At 44.7% G+C, this 16,283-nt stretch overlaps 1 protein-coding gene across 1 annotated transcript in view; it reads right to left on the bottom strand.

Annotated features, from left to right (window-relative positions):
* The window catches only part of LOC115088509 (ADP-ribosylation factor-like protein 6-interacting protein 4), a 63,968-nt gene that overhangs the window by 15,588 nt on the left and 32,097 nt on the right, over positions 1 to 16,283 (bottom strand). The window contains exon 5 of the mRNA XM_029596769.1: positions 10,746 to 10,798. Coding sequence (XP_029452629.1) covers positions 10,746 to 10,798 — 53 coding nt within the window. The remainder of the gene's footprint in view (positions 1 to 10,745; positions 10,799 to 16,283) is intronic.

The following is a 16,283-nucleotide window of genomic DNA, read 5'->3' on the forward strand; positions in this document are numbered from 1 at the left end:
AGTATGGCAATTTCTTATGTTCTTATGTTGCGTGCATATATTTGAGTGCTCTTTGTGTCTGCTGCATGCTTACTTGAATGCTACTACTCTTTTGGTTCTTATCACCTTGGCTGGTATCCACCATCCTCCCAGTGAGACTATTTCTTCACGTGGAACGACAGTATATCAAATAACTAAATAAATAAAATATATATTGGGCCTCCCTCCTACCAGTTTCACATGATGACCTCTTGTCTGAATTTTTCATTCCATGGAAAATGCTACATTCTGGTACTTTATTGAAGCCTGCTAGACATCGCCCCTCTCTCTTCTTTGTTCTAGAGCAGGACTGGCCAACTCCAGTTCTCAAGAGCCACTAACAGGCCTAGTTTTAAGGATATCCATAATGAATATGCATGAGATTTCATACAAGGAGGCAGGGCATGCAAATCTCATACATGTTCATTGTGGATATCCTGAAGACATAAATACATTTCACGCTTCTGATGCGTGAAATGTATTTATTACCGCCACCTTGTATATAATATAATCTTTACATTGTATATAAGTTCCTAATAGCCCTCTTGTTCCACCTCTTCATATCAATTATTTCATTTTTGAGTTACGCTTTACTTCCGTTGTTTCCCCTCCCCCTGCCCTGTTCATTGTACTTTGTTTCCAAGCTGTTCCGTTACAATGTAAACTGGCATGATGTTTGCATACTAATGCCAGTATATAAAAGCCATAAATAAAGACTAGACCTGTCTGTGGCTCAAGTACCCCTAGTCTATCTGGAGAGTAATCTTTAGCTACTTCAGTCTCTTACGTAAGGTTTATAATGCAGGCCATATAAATTACCTTATTAACATTCTCTTGTAGATGTGGGTTCTAGAAATAAACATAGCACCAAAGGTGGAGGTCTCAAGATATAGAGGTAATAGCTTGCAAAAGTATTCGACCCCCAGAAAAAAAGTCAGACTTGTTTGGATTACAAATGGAGAAATTACTTACCTGATAATTTTGTTTTCCTTAGTGTAGACAGATGGACTCAGGACCAATGGGTTATGTGCTCCCCTGCTAGCAGATGGAGACTGAGTCAGGTTTCAAAGCTGACATCACTCTAGCTATACCCCTACAGTGACTTCAGCCATTCAGTATTCTCTTCAAAAGCCACTGTGGACATATTAAATTGTATTCAAATTTTTCAATAGTAACTTGATTAAGAACTTGATTACAAACTGGTGACCTTAACTGTACTCAACCAAACATAAGCACTGAATACCCAGATCTAGGGATAGGGTGATGGCTTACCCGTAACCTCTTTGGGATCAAGATTCATGTGCAATTCCTTGGTAGCCATGGGCGGGATGCTGAGTCCATCTGTCTACACTAAGGAAAATGAAATTATCAGGTAAATAATTTCTCCATTTCCTAGAGTGTAGCCAGCTGGACTCAAGACCAATTGGATGTACAAAAGCTACTCCTGAAAGGCGCGGGAGGCTGCCCGTGATCTGGGTTAGCACCACCCTCGCAAAGGCTGCGTCTTCTCAGATTTGGACGTCCAGGCAATAGAACCTGGAGAAGGTGTGTAAGGAAGACCATGTCGCTGCTCAGCAGATGTCAACAGGAGACAGTAGCTTAGCTTCTGCCCTGGGCCCTAGTGCAATGAGCTTTAACCTGAAGGGGTAAAGGCTTTCCTGCCTCTACATAAGCTCCCGTGATCACTTCCTTGATCCAGCGAGCAAAGCTGCTTTGCCTTGTTTCCTTCCACCGTGAAGAACAAACAAGCGGTCCATCTTGTGCACCGGTTCTGTACGTTCTAGATACCATACTAACAGCCTACTGTTATTACGGTATCTAGAGGCAGTATTCTTCTGAGGCAGTATTCTTCCAAGTCCTTGCGTCTATCTAGGGATGGTAAGGAAATGGACTGGTTCAGATGAAACTCCGAGACTACCTTTGGCAAGAAAGAAGGGACGGTGTAAAACTACAATGTTCCTGGAGTCAACCAGAGGAACGGGCTCCCGACATGAGAGTGTCTGTAGTTCAGAGATGCGACGAGCTGAGCATATCGCCAACAAGAATACAGTCTTCAGCGTTAACAAGCATAGAGACAGAGTGTGCAGCAGCCGAAAGGAAGGCCCTGCTAAGAAGTCCAATACTAGATTGAGGTTCCTTAGGGGGACCGGCCACTTTAAGAGTGGCCAGTCCCTCTATGGAACTCAAACCCCTTCTCCATACTCACGACTTCCGTATCATTATTCATGCGACCCTCTCATTCAAACTGGACTACTGCAACTCCCTTTTTCTAGGCCTCCCGTTCTCCACCATAAAACCGCTCCAAATGCTGCAGAATGCTGTTGCTAGAACCATCACAAATGCCCGTAAATCTAACCATATCATCCCCATCCTCAAAGACCTCCATTGGCTCCCTATCCCCTCACACATCCTCTACAAAATCCTTACCATTATTCACAAATCCATCTACCTACACAACTCTAGCTGGCTTGACGAGCCTATTTCATACAATCCAGCCGCCCCACTAGAACAACCCGTAATGGCACGCTCCATATCCCTTCCCTCAAGAATGCACACCTCTCCTCCACAAGGGATCGAGCCCTGTTCAGTGCAGGCCCCACCCGCTGGAACACACTACCTACGAATCTCCACCTTGAGCCTTGCACCATCAAATTCAAGAAAAAGTTAAAGACCTGGCTCTTCAAACAGGCATATCCAGATTAGGACCCTTACACCATACACCCATCGCCACAGATGTTTGCTTCTAAACTACTAATATTCACGTTATTATGTTATCATATTATTTCTCTGCAGTTTCTTTTCTTGCTTTTCTTTAGTTATTTCTCTAGTTTTTATTCTCTGCAATCCCATCCCCCTTCCCTATTACATGTAATTTCTACCTTCAGTTTGGATGTAAACCGATATGATGTACCCACTAATGTCGGTATTGAAAAGCTTCTAAATAAATAAAATAAATAAACCCCTCCAACCACTCTTTATTTAACTCCCTTTTAGGAAATGGGCCAAGTCCAGATGTGTTGACAGGTGGGCTCCGTTCACCTCATCTTTGAAACAGGAGAGAGCCACCACCTGGACCTTCAAGGAGATAAGGGACAATCCTTTATTCAGGCTGTCCTGTAAGGATTCCAGAATCATAGGGATCTTGAACGACTGAGGAGAGAGAGCCCGCATTCCTTGCAACAGGCCTCAAATATTCTCCAGATCCACACATATGCCAAGGATGTCGAGAACTTCTGCGTGTGGAGCAAGGTGGCAATTACTGCTGCCGAATATCCATGCTTTGTCAGGCGAGCATGTCTCACGGGCCAGACCGTAAGACAAAACAGAGTTGGATCCTTGTGAAGGATCGGACCTTGTTGGAGAGGGTCCCCTGTGTGGAGGGAGGTATAGGGGGTTCTCCACCAGAAGCCTCCGCATGTCTGCATACCAGGGGCATCTGGGCCAAACCGGGGCCACCAGAAGGACTAATCTTCTGTGGCACTCGATCTTGAAAATGATCTTGCCCAGCAGAGGTCACACAGAGAAGTCGTACAGTAAGTTCTCCTCTGGCCAGGTCTGGACAGGGCGTTGATCTCTTCTGTGACTGAACAATCGTGGAACCTTTGTGTTGTGGGATGTGACCAGTAGGTCGATGAATGGGCAGCCCCAGTGATCTACCAGGAGCTGGAAGGCTCTGGTCGACAATACCCATTCTCCTGGATCCAGACTTCCCTGCTGAGAAAGTCTGCTTTGACATTGTCTTTTCCTGAAATGTGGGAGGCCGATATCCCTTGTAGATTTAACCGCCTATTCCATAAGGGGGTCTATTTCCAGAGACACTTGGTGGCTTTTACTTCCTCCCTGGCGATTGATATAGGCTACCATTGCTGCATTGTCCGATATCATGTGGACCGCCTGGCCCTGGATGTGGCTGAATTGTAGACACGCTAATCTGACAGCTCGGGCTTCTAGTGGTTTATGTTCTAGCATGCCTCTTCCTTGGTCCATCGCCCTTGGGTTGCAATTCCTGACAGTGAGCTCCCCATCCTTGGAGGCTCACGTCAGTCATGATGACTAGCCAGTTCATTGGGAACAGGCTTACACCCCTGCTTAGGTGAACTTCCTGTAGCCACCACTGGATCCGAGAACATTTTTCCATCGCTAGGTAGAGGCGAATCAAGTAGTCTTGCGTCAGTGGGTTCTAACGTGACATCAGGGAGTGCTGGAGTGGCCGCATGGGTGCCCTAACCCATGGCACTACCTTTAGGGTTGACGCCATCAGGCCGAGGACCTGAAGATAGCTCCACACCCTGGGGACTTTAAGGACTGGGAGGGCTTGAGGCTGCTCTTGTCCATGTTCATAACCCAGCCAAGTTCCTGAAGCAGGGACGTGAACCTGCTGGTCACCTGGAGGCTCTCTTCCAATGACTTCACCCGAATCAACCAGTCATCTAGGTAAGGGAGCACCAAGATCCCTTCTTTCCTCAGAGCCACCGCCACCACCATAATTTTGGAGAATGTTCTGGGGGCAGATGCCAGGCCGAAGGGCAATGCCCAGAACTGGTAATGGCGGCCCAGTACTGCAAAGCGTAGGAAGTGCTGGTGGTCCTGGTGGATTGGAATATAAAGGTAGGCCTCCGAGAAGTCCAGGGATGTTAAGAACTCTCCCGGTTGTATGGCCATTATGACTGAGTGAAGAGTTTCCATGCGAAAGTGAATTATCTGCAGATGACGACTGATGCTCTTGAGGTCCAGTATGGGGCAAAAGGAACACTCCTCCTTGGGTACGATGAAATAGATGGAATAATGCCTCGTATTTTCCTGGGGTGTAGGTTATAGCCCTCAAACTGAGGAGCCTTATCAACAGATTCCACTGCTAGTTTCTCGTGCTAGGAATGGCATGGAGACATCATGAATATGTCCTGAGGGATGCTGCGAAATTCCAGAGCGTATCCTTCTTGTATGATGTCCAGTACCCATTTGTCCGATGTGACCTTGACCCACTGCTGAGAGAAAAGAGGGATAGTATGCCCCATATCTCCTCATCCTGTGGATGGGTCGACCAAACTTCCTTGGGAAGTTCGGGTCAAACCTGAGCCCGAACCAGTTACTATTTTTGGTTGACAGCTCCGAAAGGACTGAGACCTTCCCAAAGATTGAGATGTCTGAAATGGCGAATTTCTGTAGGGCTGAAAACGCTAGGAGCCCCTGGTCCAACCCCTCAGGCAAGGGGCACTGCGACCTCGTTTTCTTCTGGTAGCTACGGCACTGGAGATTCACCCCATTTACTGGCCAACATTTCCAATTCATTTCCAAATAGGAGGGATCCCTTAAAGGGCATCTTTGGGAGGTTTGCCTTAGAGGTCGTGTCCGCTGACCAATTTCGCAGCCATAGTTGCCTTCAGACAGCCACCACTGAGGCTTCCCCTCTGGCCAAGGTACTCACTAGGTCAGAGCTTGCATCCGCTAGGAATGCTGCAGTGGGCTCCATCGCCTCTCTGGCATGTGCCCCTGAGCTATCTGTCTCTCTCTCTCTCTCTCTATCTTTCTCTCACAAGCGAGCCACCAGGGCACAACAGGAAGCGATCTGCAGCGACATTGCTTTCGCGTCAAAGGCTTGCTTAAGGATGGTCTCCAGCCGCTTATTGTGGTGTCCTTCAAGGCCATTCCTCCCTCTACTGGGACAGTTGTTCACTTTGAAACAGCAAAGACCAGAGCATCCACTTTCAGGAAACTCGGGTGTTCTTTGGCCTCTGGTTCCAGAAGGTACAGGGCCTCCCAACGCCTGGCCCCCTTTAAAGCTGGCTTCCGAGGCATCCCATTCCAGGTCAATTAACTCCTGGATGGCTTCCAGCATCAGAAAATAGCAACATGAAAATAGCAAAACCCACCCGTAACATGGTCCAGTATGGTTCCAAGCCTGAAGGGATTTCCCCGTCCTTCAAAGAGCCTGCATCCCCTTCGTCGTCCGTGGTGTCTGGGTCCCTGGCAGGGATACCCTTGGTAAGGCGAGGCATGTCCCAAGGCATGCTAATAGGGCTGGGAGGACAAGGCCTTCCCAGCTGGAACTCAGTCCGGGCAGGGGCAGCAGTTGACTGCACCTGAACAAAGGCTTGAAGGCCCTGAAAGAATTCCACCTAAAAAGGTCGCCAGGTCCATGCCTAGGCCAGGAGGAACTGGGATAGGCACTGAACTGGCCCTCTCCTGAGGAGGACGCAGTCCTGGGATTGTTCAAATTCGGGGTACTACCGGATAAGGTCATGACTGACCCATCCTCCAACTGGGAGGGGCTGGGCTTGGAGAAGTTCTGAGAGTCCAGCCCTCCCTAGGCCTCCTCACAGTGCTGACACAGGAAGGATTCAAGGTCAGACTGTGCAGCCCTAATACGGCAGGCAGCATAAAGAGTGTCGCTTGTGCTTCTTTACTGCTGGAGCCATAGTTCAGTGCAGCTTGTGCATTCAGCCGGGTAGTGCTTGAACTCAAGTGTGCACAAATATGCCCCGATGCGCTTAAGTATAAGCGTCCGGTTGTATGCAAATGTATGCATGAACTTACATGCATAGTACATGCTTGGTAATGCACATAGGTGAGTGCGTACTTATGCACACGGTAGGACCAGCCCACACCGTGCATACTGACAGTCTATGGGGGGAATGGCACGCACAAAACTGCGCACAAGATGGTGCCACCGTGGCCTGCCATGTGGCATGCCTCCCTTCCACTCTCCATTGTAAATAGCACTTTATTTATTGTATATAGTAATCTATCTCCGTTCTCCCTCTCTTTTTTTCCTTCTCCCAGTTAAGGCTACCTTGTTAGAATGTAACTTTCATGCTCCTTCAAATTGTCACTTGTTATATGGTTGGTTATAGTTCTACTTTGTTCAATGTAAACCGAGTTGATTTGATCTGTATCAAGAAAGTCGGTGTATAAAAGCCTTAAATAAATAAATAAATAAATAAATGCCTCACCAAGCCTGAAGTGGAGCCTAGCTCATCAGAGGACCGCTCAACAACCCCCCTTCCCTTACCTAAACAGGATTGGGAACGTTGTCGGTATGGCGCGCCGAGCAAGAGACCGAAGGAAAGACTTACTGGAGCCCTTCCTTGTCTCTGAATCAAAGGAGTTCTACATTTACTTACTTGGGCTCAACGCTTACTGGCTGAGTACAGAGACTGTCTCCGGCTGTAGGGGGAGAGGACATAGGCTGTCACCGCTCCACTCGGCTTCCTGCACCCACTGCCTTTTAGCTGCTTCAGCAGCAAAGTCCTCGCCGGGAACCGGCTACCAGACCAAGGCACCCCTCTGAGGGATCTTGGAAATCGCCTCAGGAATTCTCAACTGGGGGAGGGACCATTAGGTATCACTGCAGGACAGCAGGGCTCGATCTTTCTCTAATTTAAAGGTAAAATTTCCTTTTCTAAAGAGTACTGTGTTCCCGATAGGGAAGGCACAATCCACATCTTCTAGGAGATGGAGAGATACTGGATGGCTGAGGTCACTGCCATCTCTATCTCCATCTGCTAGCAGGGGAGCACATAACCCATTGGTCCCGAGTCCATCTGGCTACACGCTAGGAAATGACACTTACACAGATTGTTCCAGACAGTATGTTTATTGCAAACCAGAATGCTCTTAAAGTAAAATTTCAAAGTCACAATTCATTATTCTCTGCATTTTTTGTAAAATAAAATTAAAAACTGAAAAATGCTGCTTGCATAAGTATTCAACCTCTTTAGACTAGTACTTGGTAGCACCACCTTTTGCTGCAATAACAACTTTGTCTGTTGGGTAAATATTTACCAGCTTTGCACACTTTTGGGGATTGATTTTTGCCCATTCTTCCTGGCAGATTTGCTTCAGGTTAGTTGATGATGCTTATGGACTGCAATTTTCAAATAGTGCCACAGATTCTTGATTGGACTGAGATCTGGACTTTGAATTGGCCATTCACCTTTTTTGTTCAGCCACTCCCTGTGTTGCTTTGACCTTGTGATTGGGATCATTGTCCTGTGAACTTTCTCCCAAGTTTTAGTTTTTTAGCAGCCTGAAGCAGATTGTCTTGCAGTATCTCCCTGTATGTTGCACCATCCATCTGTCCTTCAGTTTTAACAAGATGCCCAGTCCCTGCCAAGGAAAAGCAATCCCACAACATGATGCTGCTACCCCCATACTTTACTGGTGGGATGGTGTTTGCTGAGAAATAGGCAGTGTTAGGTTTGGGCCATATACAGTTTTGAATTTTGGCCAAAATGCTCCATTTTTGTCTCATCTGACCACAAAACCTTAATCTCACAGTTTAGCTGGGTCACTGATGCTTTCAGGAAAACTCCAGACAAGTTTTGGTGTGGTTTTTCTTCAGTAATGGCATCTTTCTAGCCACCATCCCATGCAGGCCAGTTGTATACAGAGCTCTTGATATGGTTGAGACTCCAGTCTCAGCCACGAACTCTGTAGCTCCTTCAAAGTGATTGCTGGCCCCTTTGTAACTTCCCTCGCTTCTTACTCGGACACTGAATTTTGAGGGTTGGCCTTGTCTAGGCAGTGTCTGACTGGTATGATGCAGTTTCCATTTCCTCACAATGGATTTCCTTAGAATAATCTTTGGTCTTCATTTTCACAGCTTTCCTTCAGATTCACAGTCAGACCAATGGTACTAGAGTTAGTTTTTGTTTTAAATTTAGAATGATTCACAGGTAAAGGCCAATTATAAGCCAATTATTAGGGCAATATCTTTCATCTATGTAAACCTGAATACTTATGCAAGCTGCATTTTTCAGTTTTTAATTTTTACAAAAAACAAAGAAACAACTTTGGTCTACATATGAAAAACTTTTTTCTGCTGACCTAATTATTTTTGCTGATTTTACCTAAATGAAAGGTGCTGATTCCAAATATGAAGTAAAAAAATATGCAATACGTCAAATTTGTTCACAAATGAGAAATGTTTGATTAAAGATTATAAAGTCGAATATCAAGGGTAATAAGAAATTCTGAAGAAGCGATAGCACGTAATATTCATTTACGATTTTTATATACCGATGTTCATTTCAAAAAGAGATATCACATCGGTTTACAATAAGGTACAATAGGTAATTCACTATCCCCTAAAAGGGCTTACAATCTAAAATATATTTGTTTCATGCAAAAAACGAGTCTATCATCTAACCAAGAGAGCAATAGTTGCGTAAATTTTAATTGTTAGGGAGAAATTTTCTCTTTTTGGATGCTCTGGAATAGTTATGATCAGGGTAGTCACGCTGTAAACACCAGCAGTAGTCTGCCATCATGATTGTGTTCCATCTGCCTTGATATCTATGTTCCATGGTCTTGATGTCTTGGTGGAAGCATTCTCCTTGTTCTTCACTCATAGCTTCAAGATTTGCTGTGACTTCTAAGCCTCTTGAACGACTGAATGCTGCAGTCTGTTTTCACGCTACTTATATAGCCATAAAATGACAACATCAGCAGTTTTAAACTATTTAATAAGCAGTCTTCCTATTGGTTATACCAATTGCGTATTCAGCATGTCTTTCTGCGCATTATCTTTTTGTGTATTCAGCATATCTAAAATAATAATGTTACGTTTTTGCTATAAGTTTATGAATAGACAGTGTTTTGTGGAAAAAACGGACGTGACTGGAGGAAACGGATGTGATTTTTGGATTCAGCACACTAAAATACATAAAGATCACGTTATCTTGTAGTCAGCAAAATTGATGTAGACCAGTGTAATGAACTGTGATTTTGAAAATTTACTTTTAAGAACATACTGGTTCGCAATGAATATACTGTCTGGAACAATCTGTATAACTGTCATTTGTAATCCACACAAATCTGCTGACTTTTTAGGGTGTTAAATACTTTTGCAAGCCACTGTATTTCCCTATTTCTACTAGCAATATCTCAGTCTATGTACTCCATAGACTGTGACCTCTTCCAAAAATGGAATTTTCTAGGCTTCTGTTAAGTTCCTCATTTTGTACAATGCTGTAGGAATTTCTCTAGTGCAGTTCTTCCCAGCATTTGAATGGCAGAAGAGCTGGGGCAGGCCCAATGACAGGGCTGCACATTTGGGTTTGATGCTACTCGGGTCTCTCATTCCCTATGTCAGTTGGGGATGGAGGTGCTGTGGAAGCAGCATTCACAGCCCCTGGGGATGGGGGATAAGGAAGGAGTCAGTCACTGAGCAATGGTGACACTGGACTCAGGGCCCATGATTGCAGAGTCCCAGAAGCAGCCCTGGTGCATGACTGCTGGCTGAGGACTGGACTAAAGTAAGCTAGAAAGAGATTAAAAGGAGGGGAAAAATCCCCAGGTAGTTGTAAAGGCTCATGGTGCCAGATACCAGCCCTGGTTCTGACTGACATGGAAGCACAAAGAAGCAAGAGGAAACCACTGACAAAAATAAAATTTAAAAAAAAAAAAAAAAAAAAAAAAAAAAAAAATATATATATATATATATATATATATATATATATATATATATATATATATAATATGAAGGAAGGGTGCTTGCCTGTAGTAATCCACAATTCTTAATTGCAATGGAGTTCTCTGTCAAATATAAACGAAGTACATAGATACTTTTTATTTGACTATTTTATGGGAAAGTTGTTACATTTCAGAATGTAATGTACGTTTCAACCTGCTGTCTGGGAACAAAGATAATGCTATTGAACTGCCAACCTATTACAGATGTGGTTGTAAACAGCTACACAAACATTTTCAGTCAGTAAAATGATTACCTTTTTATTCTGTTTTTCTTTTTTCCTTTTCTTTGATTTTGACTTAGGGGAATCTAAAACAAAAAAAAGCCCCAGAACATAAAGAATTATCACCCCCAGAACAATCATTAGCACCACAGTTAAAAAAAAAAATAAAAAAAAATACAAAAAGGTTTGACGTTCACCCCCCACCATACTCCCAGAGAGACTCCAGTCCGCACTTCTTACAACAATTAGATCCTTGGGAAAACAATTCCCTGCAGACTCAGTAAGGCTCCAGTTATTCTAGACATTACATACATGCACTTGGGACTATAAAATTTACCTATGAAAAGGATTAATTTACATCGCACAGAAAATAAGAAACAGCTCCCACCTCAACACAGACACAGAAAAGTGTACAGCATATGCTGCAAACATAACAAGACAGAACCCCCCCCCCAGTGCTACCACCATAATGTCTGCAAGTTTCAAACTGTCTTCCAGAGCTTGCAATGGCAGATCCATTCTCTGTACTATTCTGAGTAATAAGCAGTTAGATGCATTTTGCATATTTACTAAATGCACTCTCTCTTCAGATCAAAGGATACAGACCCTGACTTAGTCCCAGTGAGGTACAACAAATACAGTAGCAGTGCAAGGCTAGCTAAAGGTCATATATGGTCCTCTGTGGCGTCTGGGGCATAATCTATACTAGGAGACAATGTGCAAGTTGGTGCTTCCTGGTATTTGGGGTCTTTCAATTTCTATGGGCATCATTTTGCACTTGTCCACATTACATTTCATCTGCCATTTAGAATGAAGAAAACTGCAGCAGGCTCCATGGCACATATTGATTCTTCCTACAAATTGTGTTCTAGCCCCTTTTCCCCCAGGCTTCTTACCTGGTTTTTCAGCCATCCCCTGTATTCCTCTCTCAGCCACCCAAAATATGACTCACTTTTCCTTTTATGTTCTCCACTCTCACCCAGACAGCTAGAGCACTCTACTGAAAGGTGACAAGCATTGAAGCCTTGACAATGGTACTGCTGCTTATGTTTCATCCTTTCCCATGTTACCTAAATGTAAAACGGACACTGAAATACTGGTATAGAATCATGACCTCAACTACTTGGGATTGTTGAAATACTAAGCAGCAGCAGCAGCATTATCCAGATAGCATCAGCCGCCCTAGAGAAATGGGAAGAACTGAGACATTATTACCTAGTGCTGTTGCTGCTGTCTCCAGACAAGTTCTTTTTTACTCAACGCACAATTAAACTCTGGAATTTGTTGCCAGAGGATATGGTTAGTGCAGTTATGTAGCTGGGTTTAAAAAAGGATTGGATAAGTTCTTGGAGGAGAAGTCCATTACCTGCTATTAATTAAGTTGACTTAGAAAATAGCCACTGCTATTACTAGCAACGGTAACATGGAATAGACTTAGTTTTTGGGTACTTGCCAGGTTCTTATGGCCTGGATTGGCCACTGTTGGAAACAGGATGCTGGGCTTGATGGACCTTTGGTCTGACCCAGTACGGCATGTTCTTAAGGTATAGTTTGTATCATGTTAACAACAAATTTCCTGTGACATGATCCCCAATATAGAACACCCAGCATTGTATACGTATAGTTAGGATTATTTTTCCTTATGTGCGTCACTTTGCAATTGTCTACATTAAATTTAATCCACCATTCAGATACCCAGTCCCTCAGTCTTACAAAGTAAGTCCCGGTCTCGCAGTGAAGGGAACAGAAGCAGAAAATTTGCAGGAGGTATGGCTGAAGAGAGACTGCCAAGCTCCTGGAGAAGCTATGTGCTTCTGGGAAGAGTAGGGAACTGCATCAGTGAGATATTTCCAGCCAGCGAGTACAACTAGAAGTGAGTAAAAGGGAATTCTCCCAATGCACACACTTTAAAGATAAAGTAAAATCATAATTATATAGCACCTCTGAAAGGATTTACTGACTAGTATTTGCAAGCACATTTCTCAGACCCAAATTCATGGATTCTAAACCAAGAAATAAGGAGTCAAAGCAAGACTCTGGGATACTTGACAATGCTCACTAAAAAAAACAAACCCAAAAAAACCCCAAAAACTATATGCTGCATAACAGTCAGGCACAGTGCCAGCTAGTTTCACCCTTACATCTTCTACAAACAATGGGTCCGATGCAATAACTGTGTGCAGAAAATGGGCACTCAGCATTGAGCGCCCATTTCCCTAATACGTGCCCAGCCTCCTCTCCTGGGTGCATTATTCAATATTTAAATGAGGGGGTCGCGCTAAAATGGAGGCGCTAGGGAAAAATGTGCATCCCTAGCACCTCCTTGGTATTGGATGCACAGGATAGGTGGCTGTCAAGCGGGTTGGGAAAACGGATGCTCAATGTACGAGCGACCGTTTTCTCCCGCTACCAGCATAGACACACACAAGATACATGGCTGGATCATGTATCTTGTGTGTGTATTGGGTGTTCAGAATTTTTTGTTTTTCCAAAAACATTTTTTCTTCTTCTTTTTAATAAATACTGCTTATTTCCGAAAGCAGGATTTTTCTTTTTTTCAAATGCGCCCATGAGCGTGGCATACTTTTACTCCAGCCCTGGGCTGGAGTAAAAGTATGGCTGTGCGGAAAATTTATGGGATCGCAGGGATTAGCTAATAGCCTCATCCACATGAATTTACATGTGATGAGCGTCCAATCGCATGTTAAGCCATGCGCAGCGGCTACAGCAGGGTATTGCATCGGCTCCAATCTACCCTATCAGAGATTATGCCCTTAACACGGCTGATAGACAAGTCTCTATAAGATATCTCTATGACCATAAATTGAACTAGCTTGTCTGAGAAAAAAACAACTGATTTGGGTCAATCATATTGTTCACCTGGTAGCCCATTAATTTGCAATAATGAAGCTGAGAAATGCAAAGGCCTTTAAAAACAAGAGAACAAAGGACTAGGGCAAATCCCCTAAAACTGGATCCACTTGCTGTGACTGACCACTCAGCTGGACAGCACAAGACCTGCTGCTCTTCTGGCTAAACAAAGAAATTCAGTCTCTCTCTGCACTCCTTGCTCCATGCTTTGCTAGATGAACTAGTTTTCCTTCTAACCTTGAAGCAAGAAACAGATTATCCGACTGCTGTTCCTGAATGCTATTCTAGGAATGAAAATTAGCAGTTAAAAACCAAATTTTCCTTTCTTGTTTATACCCCAGATCAGTCCAGATGCATGGGATGTACCCAAGCTCCCCTACCTTGAGCAGGAACCTGGAAGACCCACTCGCAGGGCACTCTCTTCAAAGCCAGTCGAGTCTGCTGTCTGAACATCCAAGCAGAAATACTTTGTGAAAGTGTGCAGTGAAGACCTAGTCGCCACCGAAAACCATCTGACAATCAGGCTAAGACGCCACCTGTACCCTGGTAAAATGGACCTCCAACACCCCCCCCAGGGATGGGGTACCCCTTACAAATGAGACGATAGCCTCCTTTAACCATCACGGAATGGTTGCCCTAGAAGCCTTGCTCCCTTTGGACGCACCAAATAGCATAAACAACTGATCAGACTGACGGAAACTGTTGATTACCTTCAAAATTACAACAGCGCCCACCGCACCTCCAACGAATGCAGCTCCCGTGCATGTGGCCTCAAAACATCCACATTTTGAAAGGCAGGAAGATCTACTGTTTGACGGAGATGGAAAGAGGATACCACCTTTGGCAAAAATGAAGGCACCGCCCTCAAGGATATCTCCTCCTCCAGCCTGAAGTTCTGAAATCCCTTTAGTGGAAGAAATAGCCAGCAGAAAAAAAGAAAAAAAAAATTCTCCAGTGTAAGATGACTCCTGCCATAGCATCTCAAATGGAGGACAGGAAAACTAAGGTTCCATGAAGGAAACACCCGCTGCATTGGCAGAAATGTTTCACTCCCTTCAAAAAAACAGATTATATGTGGATGTGAAACCAGAAGCATCCCCAGTACTTTCCCTTGAAAGATAGCCCAGAGCTGCCACCTGGACCTGCAATAAATTGACAGTCAGCTCTTTTGCTAGCCCAGTTTGCAGAAAGGCTAACATACTAAGACACCAATGCCCGAAGGACGAATTCCTTCCCCCCCGACAGCAAGTCTCAAACTTCCTCTACAACTGGACATAAGCCATAGAAATGGGAGGGCTTTCTAGTCTGTAATGAGGTAAAATAACCTCCTCCGAATAGCTCCTCAAAATGTTAAGCCATGAGACAAAGATGAGCGGCCTGATCCAAAAAAAATTGGACCTTGATGGAGCCAATGCGGTGGATGTCAGAGTCTTAGTGGTCCGTCCACTGCCAGATTTACCAGAACCACAGATGGCTCAGCCATGCTGGATCTACCAGAGTCCCTTTCCCTGGGTGAGTTTCGATACACTTTAGCACTCTTCCCACCAGGGACCACGGAGGAAACATGTAGAGCAGAATCCTGTGAAGTCACAGAAAAACCAGAGTGTCGAACCCTACAGCACCCCACTCCTTCCTACGACTGAAGACTCAGCGCACCTTGGCAACCTGCTTTGAGGCCATCGAGTCCAACTGAGGAACACCCCCCACCTGAACCGAATGAGATTCATCACCCTGTCCACAAAATTGAAGTTGAGAACGTCTGTCTGAACGCTCTCTACGCAGACTATCTGGGACGCTAACCAAGCCACTAGGCGTTGTTCTGCCCAGCAAAAAAAAGCTCCTGGGCCCCTTGAGCCACCGTTGTCGCACTATCTGATAGAACTCTGACAGGTCAACCATGCAAATGTGGAAGAAAGATGAGCAACGCTTAGCAAACCAGTCATTTCCAAATGATCGATAGAGCATGAGGAGTCTTCCACCTACCATCAACCCTGCACCATTTGCCCTGGCAAAAAGCTCCTTCCAGCTCTTCAAGCTGGCATCGGTGGTTATTGCTACCCACTTCGAGATTTCCAACTATTCCCGTCTCCAGATGTGCTAGAGAAAGCCACCAGAAGTGACTGGTCCTGGATTCCCCCTTTTTAAGGGTAGCCAAAGTTGATTCCAGCAGGATAGAAGCACCCTCTGCAGCGAACTAGATCATGTATAGATGCCATAGAACCCAGAACTTGCAAACAAACCCTGGCTCACAATCTGTGGACCTGCATCCAACAACTTCACCACTCTCTCCTGCCATAAGCAACACATTGCCAAGCACAGTATCGAAACAGGTTTCCAGGTACTCCAGTGCCGACTGGATAGAGACTGTAACAGTTGCACCACTTGGTGCACCAAGCGTTGATGGAGCTCCCTTGATTTTGCCCAGAAAAGTCAGTCCCCCTGATAGGGATATACTAAAATGCCTGCCCTCCACAGCACTGCGACTACAACCACCATTACCTTGGGGAACGTCCACAGCCCTGATGCAAGCCCCCATGGTAGTGCTCAAAACTGAAAATGTTCCTCTATCACAGCGAACCACAGAAACCACTGATGTTCCTGTCTATAGGATCCTGTGGTGTGCTTCATGAGGTATAGATAAGCCTAGAACGCCCCTTTGCAAGTGGTCGCAATCCTGGATAGTAAGGTTTCCAATTGAAA

Source organism: Rhinatrema bivittatum, chromosome 3 (genome assembly GCF_901001135.1).
Source record: "Rhinatrema bivittatum chromosome 3, aRhiBiv1.1, whole genome shotgun sequence".
NCBI classification, from domain to species: Eukaryota; Metazoa; Chordata; class Amphibia; order Gymnophiona; family Rhinatrematidae; genus Rhinatrema; species Rhinatrema bivittatum.